The following is a 24,796-nucleotide window of genomic DNA, read 5'->3' as shown; positions in this document are numbered from 1 at the left end:
GCGGGCAGTTTTTCTTTTCTGGTCAATTCTATTTGGTTGTTCTGTAGGCCTCTTGTATGTTTATAGGCATCTCTTTCTTTAGATTGGGAAATTTTCTTCTATGATTTTGTTGAGAATAGTTTCTGGGCCCTGGAGTCTGATGGTCTTCTCTTTCTTCAATGCCTATTATCCGCAAATTTCTTCTTTTCATGGTGTCCTTAATTTCTTTGGATGTTTTGTGTCAGGAGTTTTCCAGATTTGGCATTTTCTTTAATGGTTGATTCAATATCTGTGATTGTATCTTCTAGCCCTGAGATTCGTTCTTCCATCTCTTGGATTCTGTTAGAAAAGCTCACCTCTGTGTTGCTCGCCTTCTTCTCTGAGGTCTCACGTTCTCGTTTTTCTTCTGTCTGTGTGTTTATCATTGAATCCATTTTCATTTTCAGATCTTGAACGATTTTTTGATTCTTTCATCTGATTTTTTGTATATTCCTGAGTTTCTTCCATTGCCTCTTTATAGGTCTTCAGAGCTTGAACCGTTTTAGTTATTTCTTCATCTGGTTGTTTGCATTTTCTCCTGCAATTTTTCCAGTTCCACTCTATGTGCTTCTTTTATGTCTCTCACCTGTTTGTCTGGTCTTCCGCATTTGATTACGAATATTTGTTTCCTCCATTATCATCCTCATTACTAAGGATTTGAGGTCATTTTCTTGTATTTCCGTTGTATTTGAGTTCTCTGGGTGGTTTTCTTGGGATAGCTGGAAACTGGAGACGCCAGTTGTTTGGGGTTTTTTGCGTATGCTTTTTCGTTGTCCTTTAGACATCTTGCCGTCTTTGTTTTTGTTGGGTAGTTTCCAGAGTTGAATGGAGGGTCTGATGATAGATTCACTTGTTTTCCGATTTCCCTAGGCTGCGAGCTCAACGCTTCACTGGTGTGGATGTTAGGAGGTTAGCCCTGTTGTTCTGGTCTCTCACAGCCAGTGATCCTCAGTCCCCTCTGCTGTGGATCCTGCAATTGTTCTGGGTCTCTGAATGAGCGTTGGGTCAGGCCAAGGTATCCACAGCCTTCTGTGTTCCCTGCCAAGTCCAGCCAGGACACTGGGACCGAACCACGGGCAGAACTCAGCTAGATTCTCAGGGCCAGAACCGTCTGCCAAGCTCAGCTAGGGATTTTGGGCCCAAAATGCACACAGGGCCCAGCCAGAATTTTTGGGCTGGGACTACGCACCAAGCTCCACTAGGGCCTTTTGGCCCAAAGTGCGTGCTGTGGTCAGTTATTGACTCAGGGCCCGAACTGACCACACAATCTCAGCCAGGAATTCTGGATTCAAACTGTACACTGTGTCCAACCAGAGTCTTAGAGCTGGTGGAACCGAGAGCTCTGTCCAGCCTGTGCCACAGCAGGAGAACTGCGGCTGCTCTGAGTTAGCGCCAGTGGTGGAACAAGTGCTCCGCCCGGACTGTGTCCCCGCAGGGGAGCTGCCGCTGAGCTGAGGTGGTGCCTAGGATGGAACCGAGCACGTCACCAAGCCTGCGCCACAGCAGGAGAACTGCGGCTGCTGAGTTGAGCGCCAGTGGTGGAACAAGTGCTCCGCCCGCACTGTGTCCCCGCAGGGGAGCTGCTGCTGAGCTGAGGTGGTGCCTAGGATGGAACCGAGAACACGTCACCAAGCCTGCGCCACAGCAGGAGAACTGCGGCTGCTCTGAGTTAGCGCCAGTGGGTGGGACAAGTGCTCCGCCCGGACTGTGTCCCGCAGGGGAGCTGCCGCTGAGCTGAGGTGGTGCCTAGGATGGAACCGAGCACGTCACCAAGCCTGCGCCACAGAGGAGAACTGCGGTGCTCTGAGTTAGCGCCAGTGGTGGACAAGTGCTCCGCCCGCACTGTGTCCCCGCAGGGGAGCTGCCGCTGAGCTGAGGTGGTGCCTAGGATGGAACCGAGCACGTCACCAAGCCTGCGCCACAGCAGGAGAACTGCGGCTGCTCTGAGTTAGCGCCTGTGGTGAAACCAAGTGCTCCGCCCAGACTGTGTCACCGCAGGGGAGCTGCCGCTGAGCTGAGGTAGTGCCTAGTGTGGAGCAGCGTGCTCAACTAAGCCTGCACCACAGCAGGGGAGCTATGGCCACGCTGAGTTAGTGCCTCAGGCAGAATTGTTTGCTGGGCCGGGCCAATACCCGGGACTCTGGGGCCGAACGTCCGCCGAGTCCAATCTGGGTCCAAGGCTCCACGCGACCCAAATCCTGCCCCGAGTCCCCTCTCCCGCAGCAATTCCCACCAGCCACCACACCAATCGCCTCCACGGAAGGCTATGAGCTGCAAACCTCAGCCGCCGCTGCTGGTGCCGCTGGTGCTGCCGCCTCTACCGCTGCCGCTCCGATCAGAGAAAACCACGCTCCTCCCGTGTGCAGGGGCACGCAGGTCCTCCGCACCCTGGTCCCTCCGAACCGTGGAGCACTCCCGCTGCCGTGATGTTCGGACCTCGGTGTTCCTGGCTCAGAAATCTGTGCAATTCCCTGAATTGTTCACTGGAGCCTCCAAACGCGGTCCACACTGCTCGCCGCCATCTTGGATCCCCCTCAAGACATAAACTTTTATATAATTTTCCATGAAAAATATTTTAAATAGCATATAAAATGAGTCATACTTTCAATGTTGATATGATTAAATATTATGAAATAGATACATAGACACATATTAATAGCATATATTAACCCTTTGTGGTATACAAAAATGTCATTAATAAGTATTTGCCACCTATTTGGGGATTAAAATTTCATCTAGTTTTTTAAAAGCAAATCACCATATAAAGATAGAATTTACATGAATAAAGATTATCCCAAAATTATCTTTCTTTAATTTACTATATAACTAACATCTAAATTATGAAGGTATTTTGACTTTTTAAGATTCCATTTTCAACTTTACACAGTAGTGATTTTACAGGTACTACATATGTACGTTTGGAATTAGTGCATCAAAATACTAGTTAACCAAAATTTGATGGATAAAAAGACAAACATTAAACAAATATTAAAAGTATCCTAAGTAAATGAGATGATTCATCATTAACCTAAACTTAATTTTTTTTAGTTTCACATAAGTTTATTCTATATGTTCGTTTTATGAAAGCAGTACATTATCATGGCATATGGTTAGGATGTTGAAACCACAGCAATTTTAATTAGAAACAAGTTTAAAAGGCCATTGTCAGTAGCAAGGGATTAAAAATGAAAGCAAAAGAATATTAAAGGGTATCAAGTCTCTACCTATGAGAATATATAGGGGGACGTAATCCCCCTCAGGAACAGTCATAGGGGAGGGGAATAATGGGAAAATGGGGGGGGGGGAGGAATGGGAGGATACAAGGGATGGGATAAACATTGAGATGTAACAAGAATAAATTAATAAAAAAAAAGTGTTTGATTTACAACCTCAAATAAATAAATAAATAAATAAATAAAATAAGAAAAAAAAAGAATATTAAAGGGCTTTTTAAATTTTTATTATAATTTATTCAGATTACATCCTGATTGTTATTCCCTCATTCATATCTTCCCGTTCCCTCTTCCTCTCCCTCTTCTGCCTTATTTCCCTCCCCTCCTGAATTTAATTGTTATGATTTCATAAGGCTTTTTATTTAGATTTAAAATACCAGTTAATTATAGAAACTGATGTAATGAAACAGGAAAAATGAAATCAAGCATAAAAGAAGAAATATATTACTAACATGTTATTCTTAGAACTTATTATTCCAGAAACTGGTTCATTAGAAATATATGATGAAAATCTTATCTTATTCAGTTTCCTAGAGAATTTCAAACTGGCATTTGTAAAATTTCTATTTCTTTTATTGACTCAGTAATGGACAGAGAAGGTCCATGGACAGCAGATGTTTAAACTGTTATTCTGATATTCCTTAATCAACATAGTACAAAATGTTATAAAATCTTTCTTTTCAAGTTTTTCTAACTGATGGTTTTGACAGTTCAATGTGTTTCACTTAATTGCTAGACTTGGAAGCTAAAAATATGTGGGATTTTTCAAAACAAAAAAGGAAAATCTATTGTTTGTTGAAAATGGCTATCACATTGAAGAATAAAAGATTCTTTCAGTTCAAATCTAATGGCATAAAATAGAGTCAAAGCAATATTCTAAGTTTTGAGCTCCTTTGTAAGAACAGTCTCTGGGAGGAGACGTGTTCTCTCTTCCTTTTTTCTAGATGTGTAAAATTTTTTTCTTCTTCTTCTTCTTCTTCTTCTTCTTCTTCTTCTTCTTCTTCTTCTTCTTCTTTTTCTTCTTCTTCTTCTCTTTCTTCCTCTGCTTTCTTCTCACTCTGTTATCATTTCATCATGACAAGATTTCATAAAGAGGCTTATTTTATTAGTTGGGCTCATAAAGAAATATAACCCTTACCTTTAAGAAGTCTAACAAAGAGATAATATCCAAAATATATAAAGAACTCAAGAAATTACACACCACCAAACCAAATTATCTGTTAAAAATGTGGTACAGAGCTAAACAGAGAATTCTCAACAGAGGAATCTTGAATGGCCAAGAAGCACTTGAAATGTGCAACATCCTTAGTCATCAGGGAAACGCAAATCAAAATGACTCTAACATTCCATCTTACACCTGACAGAATGGCTAAGATCGAAACTTCTGACAGCACATGCTAGCGAGCTTGTGAAGAAAGAGGAACACTCCTCCATTGCTGGTGGGAGTGCCAACTTGAACAATCACTTTTTTCCAGCTTTCTCAGAAAACTAGAAATAGTATTATCTCAAGAACCAGCATATTTGACCATGTTCCCTGGAGGGGGAGACCTGGTGGCACTCAGAGGAAGGATAGGAGGCTACCAAGAAGAGACTTGATACCCGATGAGCATATACAGGGGGAGGAGGTCCCCCTCAGGCACAGTTATAGGGGAGGGGAGTAAGGGGAAATGGGAGGGAGGGAGGAATGGGAGGATACAAGGGATGGAATAACCATTGAGATGTAACAAGAATAAATTAAAAAAAAAAAAAAAAAGAACCAGCTACATCACTCCTGGGCACATACACACAAAAGATGCTCCACCACACAACAAGGACATCTGCTCAGCTATGTCCATAGCAGATATTCGTAATAGCCAGAATCAGGAAACATACCCATTCCTCAGTTGAAGAATGGGTAAATTAACTGCGGTACATTTACACAATGGAATATTATTCAGCTATTAAAAACAAGGAAATCTTGAAATTTGTGGGCAAATGGATGGAACTAGAAATGATCATTCTGAGTAAGGACACCCAGATCCAGAAAGACACACATGGTATATACTCACTTGCAAGTGGATACTAGCCCAACATAGATGTTCTCTGAGAGACTCCACACAGCAGGGGAACTGGACAGATTCTGAGACTGGCAGCTAGACCCTGGGTGGAATACTGAGAGTGTTATGGAAGAGCGGGCCATGGAAGGATCCAGAGGGCTCAGGAGCCCCACAGAGACCACCAAGGTTGGTGGATCTGGACCCAGAGGGCTTGCACAAACTGTTGCACCAACCAAGGATAATACATGTGGTGAACCTAGAACCCTGATTCAGATATAGCCAGTGGACAGCTCATTCTCCATGGTTGTTGGGGAAACAGGACTGCCACTAACATAAGCTCTGGTGCACAGGACTTGATCACTTCTAGAGGCATACGGAGGAAGGGGATGCAGGCTATCCTGATGACACCTGATAGGCTGTGGTCATATGGGAGGGGGAGGAGGGTCCCTTGGATCAGTGGTCTAGGGGAAGGGAGTAGGGCAGAAGAGGAATAGAGGGTGAGAATGGGAAGATAAAAGTGAGGGGATAACTGATATGTAATATGAATAAAGTATAATAAATTTAAAAAAGAAAAGAGGTTTGTACTTTGAAAAAGTAGACAGGAAATAACATATATAAAAGGATGAATAATAAGATATGATCTGTATTAAATGGTAAATATTTAGAGAATGAGACAACTCAAAAATTGATTTACCTTTCAGCTCTTACTTTTTGCTCTCTAGGGAAACTGCATACCTACTTTAAAATAGCCTCGATGTGTTATGATGAGAGGAATGGGGGAATGGATGACAAATCTGATTGGCAAATTTTTATGTGCAGAAACTACAGTAGTTTCTATTGTTCTTAATTAAATTTGATGCCATAACACCAAACATAATAAAAACATTAGAAAACTAATTCTGAAAATAAAGCAGAAGAATGTATTTTCCAAAACAGGGAGCAACATGAGCAGTGTTTTGTGTGTGTAGCAATCTTCTTCCCATGAAGAGAACTCATCAGAGCCCTCTATTCTGTTGAAATACAGTCTAACAATAGTCTCAAGTTCATCATACTTTATATGTGTTTTGGAAAGTAATCTGGTTATGACAGCATCTAGTGCTTTAATAACATGCTGGAATTTCTTTTCTGGAGAAATACAGAACATTTAAAGCCAACAGCCATCCTTCCTTTGTTTTCTGGTCTCATATATGTTGGTATTATAAATTACCTCCTCAAGGAACCTTATTAATGGTCCACAGTCATGGACCAGTTTTCTTCTGAAATAAAAATTACACTTACCATTCACTATTAGAGAAAAACCCTTCAGTTATCATCTGCCTTCCTTGGTTTTATAGAACAATAAAGAAACATGGTTCAGGTGAAGACTATCCAAGACAAAAGTTCAGACTCATCTTAAAGCACATGGGAAAACATGGATTTTGCAGTGTCAGGATTCCACACTTGTGGCACCTGTTATGAGGGATGCTGGGCATTCTGTTTTCTATCATCATAAAAAAATCTATCAGTACTTAGAAAACTAGGAGAGGTGTGTATGTGCTGAGGCAGGGCAGGAATGAGGAATGTAGAGAAAGGGAGACCTAAGTTGGCATTCTAGAATGCTATCTTCTTGATGCTAGGAACCCACTATGATCTACTGTCTTCTGATCAATAAAAGAATAATTAATTTCTAAGACACACCACTTTATCTCGGTCTTTCACATTGTACATATCACACAGGTGCTTAAGCTTATATACTTCAGATTAGTCCTTCTTATGCAATCAATGAAGTAATGTTAATACCTTTCACTTGAAAAAGTGAACAGACATTCAGTTTACTGAGCTGGCTGTGCAAATAAAACACCTGCAACCATCCTCCGAAGAAGACATTGGAAACTTGTCAATGAGGATCTTAGAGCTCAGGGAGAAAAGGTAATGTAGGTATAAAAAAGTGTAACTATTAACTGCTGTAGTAAAATTCTATAGGATAAAACTCACACAAAAAAATTATGCTTAAATGAAACCAACTATCATAGCTATGGGAATGCACATGCTTTGAGAATTACTGTTAAATTAATATTATGACTTCCTCCCTAACCATTGCTTAGAGTCATGTTTGGTAGAAGGAAAACTAATTTTGTAGACAACAACATTCCAAGTAGAGCCCATTAAACTAGTAAATACAGCGGTATCAAGTTACAGGACATACTTTTTTATGTGCTTCATAAAACACAAATTCCGGTGGATTTTGGAGGCCTGTCAACTGAATACTTGAGATGGCAGCTCAGTCATGAACAGTCATGAAAGTTTCATACCATCAATATTTATTTGTAAGCACTGTTATCTTGGGGGTAGGTGTTACCATACTATTCAATTTTGAAAAATAAAAGATGAAGCAGGGAAATAATTAAAAAAGCATCAAGGATGTGCTAAAAGGTAGTGTCAATTTGAAATTTAGTTATCTATTAGGAATACATTTAGGGAGCTACCACTCACAAAGGTAAAGTAAATATAGTCTTCACAAGATTATTTTTTCCACAAAACCCCTTAACTAATGTTGACTTTTGTTTGTTCGAGCTGATTTGATAATGGCAATTAAACCTTGCTCAGATTCGCTAAGACATGGACAACAGCTCTGAAGATGTGTGAAAAAATAAAGAGATGAAGCAGGAACTATCATTCCTGGGTCTCAACGTGTGAATTATTTTTTTATTCAGCCCATCTTTTCAGATAACAATTATGATTTTCATGTGGTAGACTGATGGTCCATATAAAAATTGTTTTGTCTTTGTAAGGGATTTTTGTAAGTGGTCACAAACCAAAATAAAGAGTACAAAATATAGTCTTAAATTATAGAAAAGAGACATAGTTAAATCTAATTGCATCTGATAGAAGTACCTGGTTGAATCAGTCACTTTGGAGGCCATGTGACAGATAGGTAACTATTGACAGTGTGTTTAAAAGTTCAGATTCTGGTCTTAAATGCGATTGTATTGAACCCAGCTTCACTACTACTGTCTACTGTGTGAGTTGGGTTTAGTTAATTAACCTATTTGATTTTCAGTTTCCTCAATATAAGTACCAATTAAAGTTACTGTGAAGAGTCAAGGAGTTAATTTATGTTAAGTCCTAAGGCTAATGTCTGTTTCGGGCATCAGTAAGCAATTAGGTTCAGTAATATTCTCTAGTATGGTAAAGGTAAAATCACCTTCCTTTTCATACATCTTACTATCAGGAATGTTGAAAAAAATCACCTTTCAATTTAAAAAACCCTTTTAAAACACTCACTTCAAATTGGGTATGTGACACACACCTGTAATCCCAGCACGCAGGGAGGCAGAGGCAGATGGATCTCTGTGAGTTTGAAGCCAACCTGGTCTACAAAGCAAGTCCAGGACAGCCAAGGCTACACAGAGAAACCCTGTCTCAAAACGAAACTAAACAACAACAACAAAAATAGCAAAAAAAAACAAAACAAAAACCAAAGCAAACAACAGCAACAAAACACACTCTTTTCAAAGACTTTTAGCCTAATTTTAGTCAGGCTCCTATTCAGTTGTAGGTGTATCTGCATGTATAATGCAGAATATAATTATAAGGTTACTTATCAAATATAAGTGCATATTTTCAGTTATGTGGCTGACTTGGTATCAGTCAGTAACACCTCACTTATACTCTTTTTTTTTATTAATTTATTCATATTACATCTCGATTGTTAGCCCTTCCCCTGTTTCCTCCCATTCTTCCTTCCCTCCCACTTCCCCCCTTCTCCCCTCCCCTATGTCTGTGATTGAGCGAGACCTCCTCCCCCTATATGCTCTCAGAATATCAAGTCTCTTCTTGGTAACTAGCTATCCTTCCTCTGAGTGCCGCCAGGTCTCCCCATCCGTGGGACATGGTCAGAAAAGGGGCACCAGGGTTCGTGTGAGAGTCAGATCTCACTCTCCACTCAACGGTGGAGAGTGTCATGTTCACGGCTAGGTCACTTATACTCTTGATGTAAGCCCAATAAGTTCTCTGGTTCACCGAGCTCCCAGGGCATAGAGTAATTGCTTGGGTCTGTCTTTGGCGCCCTATCTGGGGAGAACAGATGCTTACTAACATCTCCCCAAGGGAAAAAAAAAAAAACACTTGAAACCTGAACAAGGTAATGACTTAACCAAAGATGTGTTTGGCACAGGGGTCAGAGGTGAGAAGGCTGGGAGAGAGAAGGAAAACTGATGAGGGGCGAGTGCATGTCTCCTGGACAAGCTGGAGACCTATGACAGGGTAGGCTCCTGGGAGGATATGGGAGTGACTCTTGCTAAGATTCCTACCAGTGGAGGATATGGAGACTAAAGTGGCCACCTCCTACAGCCAGGCAAGACTTCCAGTGGAGGGAGGGGGATATTAACCCACCCACAAAACCTTCAACCCAAAATTTACCCAGCCTACAAGGTGTGCAAGATAAAGATGCAGCAGAGATTGAGGGAAGGGCCAAACTACTTAAGACCTACCCCACTGGAAAGAGCCAATCCCTGACACTATTAATGACACTCAGCTATTTGCAGAAGGGAGTATAACATAACTGTCCTCTGAGAGCCTTCACCCCGTAGCTGATGGAAACAGATCCAGAGACCCATAGCCAAATATTAGGGAACACTTGGGGAGTCTTGTGGAAGAGTTAGGGGAAGGATAGAGGGCCTGGGAGGGGACAAGAATTTTAGAAGAAGACCAACAGAGTCAACTAACCGAGGACTATGAGTGCTCACAGAGACTGAAAAGCATGAAGAGCATGCAGGGACTGAGCCTAGGCTCTCTATACATATGTGGCTGATGGGCAACTTGGTCTTAATGTGGGTACCCTAACAAGTGGACCAAGGGCAGTCTCTGACATGAACTCTATGGTCTGCTTTTGGATCACTTCCCCTACCTGGGCTGCCTTGTTGGGTCTCAGTGGAAGAGGGTCACTTAGTCCTGATGCTGCTTGGTGTGCCAGTAGGGTTGGTGGGGCAAGGATTTCCATTTTATGAGAAGGGGAGGGGAAAAAGGGAAGATGATTGGAAGGTTGGACTGAGTGGAGAAGAGGGAGGGGGCTTCAATAGGAATGTAAAGTGAATAAATAAAGAAAGAAAGAAAGAAATTTAAAAATATGTTTGGGAAGAGCAACTTTGTGACCTTTGTTTTGGATAGCTGAATTAAGGGCAATAATGGAAGAATAAAAACAAAATTATTAGTTACAGTATTCTTAATTATGAGACTATGAGAGATACTAGGATTGAAAATGAATAAAAAAAAATGAACTCAGACCCTGTCCTTTCATGTGTTGGTGGCTTTAAGATGTTTAGAGTATGCTGACACACATTAGCTGGATTTGGTCGACTGAGATGAGAATTAAGAATGTGTGTGTGACGGGGATTGAAGGGGTGAAACTGGGCTTTATTTGTATTTAATCTGAACTTTTGTTTCTACTAATGACATAGAATTTGAAGGTCACCAAAGACTATCACTGTTGAGGTGGCAAAACAGGCATGAGTGTTGAGCAGAAAGTCTGTAGTTGGTTGGTTCATCTTGAAAGTTGAGAGCAGACGGATGTGGCACAGATGCGTTACAATAGGAAAATGTGGTGAGTAATACTGTGGCTGCTTTCTTTTGTGTGTATCCCTTCCCCTACCCATTGTTTCATGAGACTCCCTCAGTAAAGCCCTCCTAATTCAGGAATGTCTTAGCTGAAATTGTATACAAGGTAAGAGTCATCCACTTATTTGCATACTTAAATGTGCACCTGCTAATTCACTAATTACTGGAAACCCTTAAACTACTTATATATTTTCCTGTTAGAAATTAACAAAATGTCTACGGCATAAATGCATGTTTACAAATAAAGATATGTTCTGTATCCCCTTTCAATTGTGTGTGTGTGTGTGTGTGTGTGTGTGTGTGTGTGTGTGCACATACATGTGCATGTGTTGATACTTATGGTGTGTGTATGTGGTTTGTGCTTATGTATGCAAATGTATGGGGGATGCACATGCCCCGTAGAAGGCAGAGGCACTGTCAAGTCTCTTGCTTTACCACTCTCTGCCTCATTCCATTTAGATATAGTTTCCCTGAACTTGAGGTTAGTGTTTTAGAGGACCTCCTGCATCTGCCTGCCTCTACCTCACAATACTCGGATTAGAGGCATGTATGCCATGCTGTGCTTTTATGTAGATGCAAAGGACTAAAACTCTTGTCCTGATGCTTGCACCAGCATGCATTCTCACCATCTCCCCATCCCAATACTCCCTCTTATTGACAGTATATACATTATAAGAGCTCCAGTAGCCATCTGATGCCATGGACAATAGTGAGTTTTATATTTAGGGGGAAAAATCAACAAATAAGGAACAGTAAGAGAGTAACAACTAATAATAAGCTCAGGAAACTAAGAATATAATGGAACAATTGACATGTTGCAATAAAAGTGTGATTTCAGTGTTTCTCTGGGTATGTCTCTCTCAGAATAGCTTAGTGTACTATCCTCACCATTATCTGTATGATAATGTGAAATGAAAAAATGCATATGTAATGAGATGGAATAAAGGACTAAGAACTTAAAATTTACCATAACCAATACTTTTTAAGTGTCATGATGATAACAAAGCTAGCACAGATTTCATGTCCAGATGATTCCGGCTTGTCATCTATCTTAGGAATATCAAAAGAAGTTAAAAGAGTTTTCACCTTTCATTTTAAAAATGCCCTTTAGAGACTTCTTTGAGTTCTCTAACTTGCCAGCATTATTACTTTTGGTCTTTGAGAGGAAGCAAAATAAGGGGTTCTTGGGTACAAGCAACCTGGTATTGTGACAACCAATATCCAGTATTCAACAGCTAGGCTGTACATTAAGATTAATGGCCGGGCAGTGGTGGCGCATGCCTTTAATCACAGCACTCGGGAGGCAGAGGCAGGCGGATCACTGTGAGTTCAAGGTCAGCCTGGTCTACAAAGTGAGTCCAGGCCAGCCAAGGCTACACAGAGAAACCCTGTCTCGAAGAACAAAACAAAACAAACAAGCAAAAAAAAAAAAAGATAATGATTAATGGGTAGGTGGATATATACACCCTGGAAACACTGGAAAAAGGGAGATTGATATACTAGACAGGATGGATTGAGGAAACATACTTTCTTCACATTGCCCAAACAGCAGAAAAATTAAAACTGCTATGATGTTTATTTCTGAAATTTCCAATTCAACATTTTCAGACTGAAGTAGTTGGTGAACAAGTATACTTACATCACAATACAGCTGATAATAAGTAATAGAATTTATATAAACATAATCACAAATGGGAGAATATTATTTTGCCTTCTAAACGATCATTTTAAAAATAATTTGTTCAACCTCTCTCTAAAACCAGGAGCCTTTGATGCCATGATGTGGCCACCATCATGCCTTTGGAGGCAATTACATTAGGCTTATTATGCCCATGTCCAAACGCCAAGTTCAAAATAGTATCCTTTTATGCTTCCTCCACTTAATTCTAGGACATTGTTCCTGTGGCTGAACACATATTTAAAGAATTAGCTTTTATTTAGAGAGCATGTTTTATAAAAATGACATTTCTTTTAAAAAATGTTAGAATCCCTTCAGTGCAATGAGATACTGTTGGTGAAGGCTGAAGAAAAGGATGGCGCAACAGATTAATGACTCTTCCATTTTAAAATTTTAGCAACGCAGGAACTGGCTGGACAGAATTCTGCAGAACTCACCCGTACTCTTAAATTATTCACTTTTGAGATCTGAATATGCATAAGGATAAAAATGATCACTTTTCTTGATTGCCTTTAAGGACAACATATGGGGAAGAGCATAAAAATACAAACTTGTTTGTTTTATGGGGACCCTTATGAGTCCTTCACCATCAACAAAATACACTTCCCTGATATGTTTAGTTAACCTACTGGATTCAATTGTACATTCTAGTGGAATTTAAAAGATTCTATGGGCAAATGCTGAAACACATTTAAATCTTTCCAATTTAAGGCAAGGAAAAATAGTTTATGCTGAAGGAAAATGATTTTTAAAGTTACTGGTGGAAAAGAGGATCACAAATAATGACATCACTTTTCTTGGTGTCTGCATCTGCTGAGGCTTGCTCAGATGCATTTAACCTGTTACCGCACTCTGCAATTTAATTCAAATGTTCATTTGGTGTAATGCTTATCTATTAAATATAATCATGTTGTCTTTGGTTTAAACAGTCTGGCCAAGAAGCAATATCATTAAGTACAATAAAAGACATTAAATGGTGAGAAGGACTGGAAAACGCCTTTCAATTGAAAGAGAATGTTGGTGTCAGAATTTGTATTGAAAATCCTTTGCCACTTAAGAACAGGACCAGAGGGAACAGAAACGGCTCCTTTCCTTTACAGTAGCTGGATCATTAATTCTGTTCACCTGAACTCTGAAAGCTTTTCCAATGACAATATCTGGTAATCAAATGGTTCCTCTAGCATCGATCAATACAGAATTCACAATGGTCCCTTCCCCGTTACTGTAGAGATTGTTCAAATATAACATGCCAGCATCGAACATGTTAAAAAGTGTCATGGGTACAGCTGAAGAGAAAAAAAAAATCTACCCAGGAATGAAGAGAATTAAATCTTTTCCTCAATTAAGTAAACAAGCCAATCTGTAGAAATTTTACTTAGAATCTTCAAGTGCTTATAGTCCACCATACAGATTTTTTTAACACTGATTTCCTCCACTATTGCTGATTTACATGTACATATGTTAATTATGAGACATCCACTGTGGCAGGTTCTCCTGCCAGTGCTCTGCTGCCTCCCCTCTATGAACAATTTTTAGCATGGCCTGAGGGGGAAAAATCATAACATCATTACATCATTTTTCTTGTTCCTGCCTCTACATGGCTTGCTGAGAAACATTCAACCTGTTACCAACGTCCATAATTTAACTTAAGATTTTATTTAGTGTACTGAATGTCATTTGTCTACTTAAAATGACTGAAACTGTCTTTTTTTTTTTTTTTTTTGCTTAAAAAGAATATGACATTGTACAATAAAAGATAGAGAATAAGAGATTTATTCATAAAATAAGGCAGTCTGTTGAAATGTTTAGTATGGTATAGGAAAGATATTGGTAAGAAAATTTACCCTTTAAAATATCTAATGAGCCCTTAAGAAATTTGTGCACATGATAAATGATGTTGATATTTTTCATTGTAAAAGCTTCATGTTATAGTGATGCTGGTTTTTATGTTTTTGTTTAAATGTCTCTTGAAGAGGGAGAACATAAGCTTTGGAGATCATTAGCTTATCTATTATCTTGATTGCATATGGAAAACATTTACACATTTAGCCTCTGAATACAGGTGGGTCTGTGTATAGCATATGTGCTCAGAAGGATGTGTGTGTTTCTCTCTCTGTGTGTGTATGTGTGTGTGCGTGTGACTGTGCATGTACGTGTGCCCTGTGTGTGTGTATGCATGTGTGTGTGTATTGTGTGTACATATGCATGTGTGTATGTGCGTACTTAGAGACAAGCATAGCTCAGCATTTTAACACATGAAAAAGCACATAGTGCACCCCCAAACTACCAATGATATCATTAAAAAATGAAGTTTTAAAACAAGAATGCATTTATATACATTTAAAAGCATTCTTGAAAACGTATCTTTTCCAGTAATTCTCTTAGCTATTTCTTTATGTGTATTATGTAGTTTGACTCTTTTAATCTTAAAGTACAAAAGAGTGTTCTTTCTAATATTACATAAGCCTGGGCACAGACATGAGGGCAAATGCTGCCTCTGCTGGGGGAAACCAACTTCCTCTGAAGCCCTGCATGATGTATAAAAAAAAAAAAAAAAATCCCTAAGATTGTTTGAATCATTTGAAATGGGCAGCATTTGACCAATTTTAATTTTTAAAAATTGCCACATATAGCCAGATATGACCATAAAGCTTTCAAAGTGCGTCTGAAATTTAACATGCTATGAGCCATACGTTGATTATAGTCAGCCACACAAGAAAGGAATAACTAATATCACTAAATACCACAAAAATCCATAAACTTTTGCTCCTTTTTAAAAATTAAAACAACACTGCATCTGTGAAAAGGAAATAAATTAAATGACTCCCAACCAAATTATACGAAATGCTGTTGCTCTTTGTTCTATCAGATGGCTGTGCTAAGGTATTGATAATGGTTACATCATCAAATTTTTAACTGCAACTTGTGCACCAATTGTGTTTGTGGCTCAAATCTGGAATTTTGGAACTGAGCTCGACAACGATAAAAACGCGAAATAAACGAAGTCTGACAAAGCCTAGACTAAAGAATAGTTTACGGCACCGTGCTGCTCTTATCATTCATACCTGAATATGCATTTAGATACTTATACATGGAAGATTTTCAAATGACAACAACGATCGCAACAGACACTTCATCAAGTGAGGAGCAGAGGAAAAGGAAGGGGAAAATGCCTTCTGAGCGAGAAAGACTCATCAGCCTTTCTGGCAAGTGTCTAAAGCAAAGAAGGAAAGCGCAAAATAATCCCTGTTACAAATAAACCCCTTTAAAGCACAGTACCTTTTTGTGTCTGTCCTTCTTCCATATTCTCTTCCATGGCTAGCTTTTTTCGGGAGAATCTGGCGTCCGGAATTAGTCAAAAGCTCAATTAGATGTTGAAAAAGCAGGTGCTCTTTTTTCCCTGGGCAGCTCCAGCAGCAGTGGCTGGGGCAAGTCCTTGGAGCTTAGCTGAGGCTCCCTCGCGCCTCTTGTTTGTTTGGAGACTGGCTGTCAAGTGTAATTTCATTCAAATTACTCTTCCGTGAAGATTATCAATTTTTCTTCTCAAAGCTGCCCATTGTGTGCCACAGCAAGCAGGTATTCAAACAAACACCCGGATAATTTTGGGAGGGGGGAGTGGAAAGTGGTCTGAATTCTAGGAGCAGAGACACTAGGATTCACAAGCCTTGCTTTGCATTTAAAATGGGGGAAAGAAATTGAGGTTTGTGTTGAAATCTCAGCTTTAAATTGGAAGCAGGCTGAACTGTGAACAGATGGAGGGGTGTCCTCCTAGCGTGAAGCGGACCACCAACCCATAATTCCCCCCCCCCCTTCTACCACAGTGGGAAAGCCCAGATTCTCGTCGTGTCTTTCTGCTGCAGTAGTTTTTTTTTTTTCTCACCCAGTCAGATTTCATTACAAAAATGCCCTTTCCTTTTACCTCCTCACGAAGTGTCTAGTTAATTTGATTTAAAGGTGCCAAGGAGGGATGCAATTAGACTATCTCGAGGCTGGTCTGTTAAAGGTTATTGTTAAGATAGGACCTTTAAGTTCACACCTTTCAGAATCAAGGAGAAATAAAAACATGGTTTTCAAAGGAATAAGTATGAACCTTTTGTTTTAGAAAGTATTTTATTTGGTGACGTAGGACTTTTAAAGAAACGAGAAAAAAATAATCTATTCGGTGTTTTTGTAGATTATTATTAGTTTAGTCCACAGAAGCTGCTGATTCCAAGTGGGAATCTTGTGAGAGGAGAAATTATAAGGGTAATTATTGGAGAACGGGGGCGACAAAAAAGAACGAGGAAGAGTCTAGGTAAGGAACAACAGGAGAGCCTTTTGCAATGGGAATGTGCACTCTGATTTGGAATGCATATCACAATGCTGCAGTCTGGCAATAAATTAGCGATCGGGCTCAACCTACTGAGTGACAGAACACAACCAGCGTCTCACTACTTCACAAAAGGTACAGGAGGAAAGCAAACACTGCCAAGGCTGGGTCAGCTCTATAGGAAGACTCTCTTGCCTGTAGCTCTAAAGGAGGACTGACTCTTTTGCCTATGCTCATTGCAAGAGAAACAAGCGTGTGGAGACACACACAGAGATGAATAAACTCTTGCCCTTAATGGAAAACTGTATATCCTCACTACCCTTACCATACGCTTGTGTTACAGGAAAAATTTCATGTGGGTTTTAAGGCTTTTTTGCCAGCAGCATATTGCACTGCACCCTCTCAATTATAAGAACAGTTATTTCAAGGAAAATGATTGAGCAACATTTGAGTTTATTTACATAAATGAAGGTCTACTTCTCTCTAATAATCAGTTGTTATTTCTATTGTTTGGGTCAGATGAGTTTAATTCTAACCTAAGTGTGATTGAAAAAAAAAAACAACCCTCTAGTCCTCTCTCTGAATATATATATCTGCGTTCAAAGATTTTTGAGCCAGTTGCTTGTTCAGGACAGATTGAGCGAGAAGCCATAAGGGAAATCAAGAAGCGAAAACACAGCACTCTCTCTGTTTCAACTCGTCTCTGCGCTGATGGATCTTGGCACCAGTCAGAAGAGGATGGAGCCCCCACTCTTGTTTATCTACTTTATTCATCTTATGACACAGAAAACATCAGTGTGGGCAATTATTAGCAGCAGCACTCACCAAATGATAACACCATCTTATATTTTACAGTATTTTATAATCTCTCTATGCACTTGAAATGTTTTACCCCTGAATGTTGGGAAATACATCTGCTACCCAAGCCATATCCAGAAAGAAGAAATGCAAAGAGCCCACATCATCAGCTGATTCTTTGTCTTGTGTTCTGATTTTAAAAACTGTTCTACCTTTCTACTCCAGTCCATCACAGGTGTCTTCAGTGTTCTTTTAAAAAGCAACTGCCAGTTCATATCTCTTTTATTTTACCATGCACATAGAGAAAAAATAGAAAAGAATTAAAGAGAAAGAAGTAGAAAATGTCTTTTAAAAATATTTTCTGGGCAAGATCAATAGAGAGATGACTACAACTTCTTTTTCTGGAAACTGTAAGGGAATAATACATTTGTATAATCACCAATTTTTCATCAGAATGGTTTTCTTCATAACACAAAACCTCTCATACTTGTGTTTAAAACACACAGGGCATCCTATCATGTTGATGATAATAGAATTCTTCCAAATTGATGAGAAGAAACACATACGTACCTGGATTATTCTTACATCAATAACCTGTAAGCAAGCTAAGACTCACTAGTTGATACATACACAATGCTGAGCCATTTTGAAGTCTACACTCTTGTGGTTTTTCAGCACACTGATGTTTATCTAGCATTGTTTCTACCATCTCTCTCTGGAACTTTTCAATTTCCCCAAAGTGAAGATTTGTACCCACTGAACACAAATTCCCAATCATCCTTTTCCCATTTGACAGTTGGGGTTGGTCGATATATTTTAGGATCATTTGTAAAAATCTTTTGTCATTTGAAGTTAAAAACCCTTAAACATCAAAGTATGTGAAAAGTAGTTCATAATGAAACCTTATAGAAAGTTAACTTTATGAATTCTAAACAGAACATGTTAACCTTAGTAACTTCTAATGATTTTACCTCTGTATCCCCATTGTGGTGGTTTAAATTAGAATGGTATCCATGGGAACATATATCCGAATGCTTGGCCCCAAAATGGTGGAACTCTTTGGGAAGAATTGGAGGTGTGGCCTTGTAGGTGGAAGTTCTCCAATGAGGGCAGGCTTTGAAGGTTCAAAAGCCCGCATAAATCCCCATTATCTCTCCCTGTCTCATGCTTGCCTATCAAGGTGTAAGCTCTCAGTTTCGGCTCCAGACCATGCCTGCTTGTGTGCTGCCACAGTGCCCACTGTGACTGTTCTTGACTCTGGCAATCTGGAACCATATGTCTGAAATTGAATGCGTTCTTTTATAAAGTGTCTTGTGTTTTCACAAAGCAATACAAAAGTAACTAAGACACTCAACAAATCTACAAGTTATGATGTTTTTGTGCCTCATCAAATATTCTTTCAATTATACAAATTGCATTTTCCCTGACTCTACTTTTAGTAGTTTTTATCTTTATTTTTACTTAATTAATTTATTCAGATTACAACTAGAGTGTTATCCCCTTTTTGTATCCTTATCAAAGAAAAAATAAGTAGGCTACCAAGATGAGACTTGACAGCCTATGACCATATAGTGGGGGAGGAGGTCCCCCTCGATCACACTTTTAGTATTTTAAGTATATAAATGAACATCTAAAAATTATGATAATTTATTTTAAAAATTATTATTCTTTGAAATATTATCTGAGACATATTTATGACATATATCTTTTTCCATACAAGATAAAGGACACCTTAGTTACTTAGTCTAAAATCATGATAACTCCCCCTCATTTTTTCCTAACTTTAGTTTAGATGCACCTCCCTTTAATACATACTAACACCTGTATGTATATTCCTCAATTATATAATGTACTTATATTTATATTCAACTATATTATCATAAACAAGTATAGATTAAACAATACATCAGTTACTCCAAAACAAATGCAAAAAGAATGAAAGAAAAAAAATGTTCATGGTTTCTGAGTCAGAGCACAATAAGATATAAGGGAGATATGATTATATGAACCAATACAGCTTTTATTTTCTTTTTTACTATTTTATTAATTTATTTATATTACACCTCAATTGTTATCCCATCCCTTGTATCCTCCCATTCCTCCCTTCCTCCTACTTTCCCCTTACTCCCCTCCCCTATGACTGTGACTGAGGAAGACCTCTTCCCCCTGTATATGCTTATAGAGTATCAAGTCTCTTCTTGGTAGCCTGCTATCCTTCCCCTGAGTGCCATCAGGCCTCCCCATCCAGGGGAAGTAGTCAAATATGGGGCACCAGAGTTCGTGTGAAAGTCAGCCCACATTCTCCACTCAACTATGGAGCATGTCCTGGCCATTGGCTACATCTAGGTAAGGGTTCAAAGTTTACTGCACATATTGTCCTTGCCTGGTGCCATAGTTTGAGCAGGACCCCTGGGCCCAAATCTGCTAGTCATAATGTTCTTTTTGTAGGTTTCTAGGGTCCAGCTATTCCACTCCTTGGAATATACCCAGATAATGTTCCACCACACAACAGGGACATATGTTCAACCATGTTCATAGCAGCTTTAACCATAATAGCCAGAACATGGATACAGCCTAAGTGTCCCTCAGTAGAGAATGAATAAAGAAACTGTTATACATTTACACTATGGAAATGTACTCAGCTATTAAAAGCAAAGAAATTCCCGAAATTTGTGGACAAATGGATTGAACTAGAAATGATCATAATGAGTGAGTTAACCCCAGAAGCAGAAAGAGTCAAATGGTAATGTAGCTTTTATTTTCAACCTCTACTTTTTTTTTTATTTGATTTGTTTTTCAAGACAGGATTTCTCCATATAGTCCTGGCTGTCCTGGACTTGCTTTGTAGACCAGGCTGGCCTTGGATTTCAAGATCCACCCACCTCTAACCTCTGGAGTTTAAGGATTACAGGTGTGTACCACCAAGCCAGGCTCTTTAATCTCTACTTTTTTTTTTTTTAATCTCTACTTTAAAGTAGCAGTTACTTTGGGTTCTATTTATTTTTTCAAAATAGTGCCAATGAAAATAGGTGGCACTCAGAGGAAGGACAGCAGGTTACCAAGAAGAGACTTGATACCCTATGAGCATATACAGGGGGAGGAAGTCCCCCTCAGGAACAGTCATAGGGGAGGGGAATAAGGAGAAAATGGGAGGGAGGGAAGAATGGGAGGATACAAGGGATGGGATAACCATTGAGATGTAACAAGAATAAATTAATAAAAAAATTTAAAAAAAAAGAAAATATTTCATTCATGAGATGATGCTCTGTCTAACTATGAAACATTTCAAAAGAAATAGAAGTGTGTAAAGTGTTTATGCTTCTTGGTTATGTGCACTATATTGCAGAGCTAACCACTGGATATTGGGTAGCCAATTTGGGAAGTCTTTAGGTAAGTTTTATCATCTCCTAGAAGATTCTGTTTGAGGTGATTTAACAGTGATTTGCTAGAGGACTTTCTACCAAAGATAATAATGTTATCCAGGAAGGAGGTAGGTAGAAAGAAGAGGGGGAAAGTTATTCTAGACTTTTCAAATTGAATATGAAAAAAAAAAGTTCAGAAGTAGTAATACACTTCTGACCACAGAAAGTACACTACCATCTCGGCACTTGGGGATCCCTTCCTTATTGTTCATTAGGAACCGTCTCCCAAAGCTTCCTGGAGGCTTGTACTGAAAATCCTAGTTCTAAGATGAATTTTGATCTTAGTTTTTCCGAAAGGAATAAAAAAGATGAATATTCATGAGATATAGCCTGTGCCTTAGAAGACTTTAATCTAAACATGAGATGATCGGAAACACATTAGTATTTGCCCGTGAGAAATTACCTTTAACAGAATATATTGCATGACAAAAAATTCGATTTAACAAGAGGAAAAAATGAATGAAAAGGGCATGCATATAAAGTAATGTAAAAAAAAAAATAATGAGGCCAGAAATAAAAGGAAATGAAAAAGAAAATTACCTAAGTCATGTAGCATACTGTTCCCTTGTTATTACTGGTCTGTTAGGTACTTTCACACCAAGATATTGTCTCTCAAATGTATTAATGCTGCATTTTAATGGACTTAACCACAAATTCAGTGAAAACAATAATATAGCCAATTCACAGCTGGCCACGTGTTTCCCAGTGTTCTTAGGATGAATCCAACCTCCTGCTTTACTGGGAAAATGGAACTGGTAGAAATCTACATCTCCAGCAAATCCCCCCATTCCTTCATTTAAGCACTTCCTAATTTCTCACAATTTTACTACTATTTCTACCTAAAATGCTTTTCTCTAGTAATGCCATGTCTCCAGAATTGCTTATATCTTACATCTAAGCTGAAATGTGATCCCCAGGAAAAGCTTTCTTGACTTACAGCAAAGGTACCCTTTAGTCTTCACAGGTCATATATGCTTCTGCAGTGTCATTTTTTAAAGACTTTATTTTGCATCTATAGTTGACACTTCTGGCCTGTAAGGAGCAGGATGTCCATGTTATAATACCCACTACCTAAGAATATAGTAAGCATTCGATACATAGGAAGGGATGGATGAATGATAATGAATCAGTGAATGAATGCACTTAATGAATTAAAGTACACTTTCTCAAAAATTTCAGCCTCTTTAAAAATATTTTGGAATTTGAATATAACCCACGGAAATTCACAGGGGGTGTCATGTTTGTATGTAACAAACATCAATTTGCAGTGTTGATGGCAGAGTAACAAAATATATATTTCACAGACTAAGCAGAAAAACAAAAAGGACACAGAAATGGTTGTTTGACATGATTCCTATACAGTGGGAAAGCTATAATTTCATAAGCACTGATTAAAAGAAGAGCAATTCAAGGACTGCGCTCTTCAGCCCAAATATCTCCTTTTAAAATAGAATCGCTTGTCAGTATGAATGTATTATACAACTAAAAAGTTGACACAAATTCTAAATATAGTTTCTATTGTATCTGTCTTCAAATGCTGAAAAAACAACTTCCTTTGGCAACTCTGCAATTTCTGAAATATAGCAGAAACCTACCGAGGGTAAAATCTAACTTTTCTGTAAGGAAATAAATAGAACTGGATATTATCAAGTGAGTTAAAAGAAGATAAACCCCAAAAGACAAATATGGTACGTTTTCTCTCACAGACAGATTATAGATTATAAAGAAGACAAAATAGATGGCTGGTGCTATTATGGATGAAGAAGAACGGTGAGTGGGACAGAGGACAGATGAGGAACAAAGGTGCTTAAAATTGATAACAGTGTGCGGTTCCTTCGGCATCTATAGTTGAATGTTCAGTCACCAAGGAGTGGAAATGCTTTGGGAAGGATTAGGAGATGTGGCCTTGCTGGAGGAGGTTTGTCACTGGGAGTAGACTTTGAGGTTCCAAAAGCCCATGCCATGACACCTGCCCCCCTCCTTTTCTCCCTCTCTCCTCCCTATCCTCCCCTTCTCTTCTCTCTCACTCTCTCCATCTCTCTCTACTCTCCTTCCTCTACTCTTTCCCTCTCTCCCTTCCCTCCTCTCTCTCCCTCCCTCCTGCTTCCCCTCCCTCTTTCCCTCCCTCCCCCTCTGCAGCCTGTGGATGAGGACATAATGCTCTCAGCTACTGCTACAGTGCCACCTATCTGCTTCCCACAGTGATGATCACGGACTAACCCTCTAAAGCTGGAAGCAAGGCCTCGATTAAATGCTTGCTGTTTTAAGGGAACAGTGGTGTCTCTTCACATCAGTAGAACAACAAATAAGAAAAATGTATGAAAAATGTTTCAATGAAAATATGATTTTATACAACTGATAAACACTGACTTTAAAGTAATTATGCCAAAAAGATATCTTGTTTCATAAGCAGTGGCTTATGCTTTGCTCTCTTTATTTTATAAATGAAAATATTTATATATTGAGTGTATATAATTTTTATGAAGATCATAATTTCAAACTATTTACTAAGTAATTCACTCTGTAAACCAGTTCCCTATACCATCTGTGACCATCTTCCACCCAAAGATGCACAGGTCACATTCTGATTTCTCTTTTCTCTTTCATTGGTTCATTCATTATTTCTGATGATAACATTTTTAAATAATCTAGCTATAAAATTCTATATGAAAGGACAAGTCTCCATCATTGCCCATTCCTAATAGACCACAATTTCCTTAATCTTACCTTTTAATAATTCATGTACATTCTAGAAATGTGTTTTAAACATAAGAATGACAGAAAATTGTATTAGTTAATTTAATGTCAATATCATAGATTTATTGAGATGTGATGGACATTATTATACAGATAAATCACATTTAGTAGCTATTTGATCATTTTCATAGATATTAGACTTGTATATTTTAAAGATATTTTATAATATTCTTTTGTATCTGTTTTTACTTATCTTCCCAAACATTTTGAAATTTCCTATTAATATTTTTATATTAAATTTCCCACTGTTTTGATGAAATGAAATATTTCAGTTGATCTTGGTAGAAATATATTTGTTAAACACATATTGTAGTGATGTCTATATCTAAGCATTTCTGTACAGTCAATCACATATTAAAATTGAAAAGTAGTTTATACCTGATAATTTTGTATTTATTTTCTTTGTCTTATTGTGCACCCTGCTATCCATGTGATACTTTATTGCCTATTGATTTTTAAAGAAATGATTCTATGGGTTGCTGTACTATATAGTGTTTAATAATAATTTGGGAATATGTATTGTAACCATTAATATAAATTTCTATCTCAATCATGTTATGGGATTCAATTATTATAAAATTTGCTAAATTATAGCAGAGTTATTATACATAATGTAGGATGACTTTGTAAACTATCATCACTTTGGGTTTGAGCAAAGAATTCCCAGGAGAAGATTATCAGTTATACAATTTTAGTACAGTCAAAAAATACTATACAACAATTAACGTTGTATAAATCACCAACAAATGAAATGTTGTAACAAAATGATAGAAGAACAATATATAAGCCTCAGTCTATATTTACACATTAACCATATACATATATATGACAGAAATTCAGAACAGAGTCCTTTAAAGTAATAAAAGTGATTTTTTTTAATATATAAAAAGCAAGGTCATTTTTTTCAGTCTTTCCATGCCATTTAAGTGACTTAATGTAATATTACCAGC

The 24,796-nt window shown here is 38.4% G+C and overlaps 1 protein-coding gene across 3 annotated transcripts in view; it reads right to left on the bottom strand.

Moving 5' to 3' along the window:
• Gpm6a (glycoprotein M6A) overlaps window positions 1-24,796 on the bottom strand; it is a 271,839-nt gene that overhangs the window by 113,036 nt on the left and 134,007 nt on the right. The window contains exon 1 of one of the 3 annotated variants that reach the window (XM_051169674.1): window positions 15,840-16,358. The exons of the other annotated variants lie outside the window; for them this stretch is intronic. Within the exon in view, the coding sequence (XP_051025631.1) occupies window positions 15,840-15,876 (37 nt within the window). The 5' untranslated portion in view covers window positions 15,877-16,358. Of the gene's footprint in view, window positions 1-15,839; window positions 16,359-24,796 lie in introns of those variants that run through there. 3 annotated transcript variants of the gene reach the window in all.

This window comes from Acomys russatus, chromosome 27 (genome assembly GCF_903995435.1).
Source record: "Acomys russatus chromosome 27, mAcoRus1.1, whole genome shotgun sequence".
NCBI classification, from domain to species: Eukaryota; Metazoa; Chordata; class Mammalia; order Rodentia; family Muridae; genus Acomys; species Acomys russatus.
Note: the sequence above shows the minus strand (reverse complement) of the source record. Positions and strands in the feature narration are given on the sequence as shown.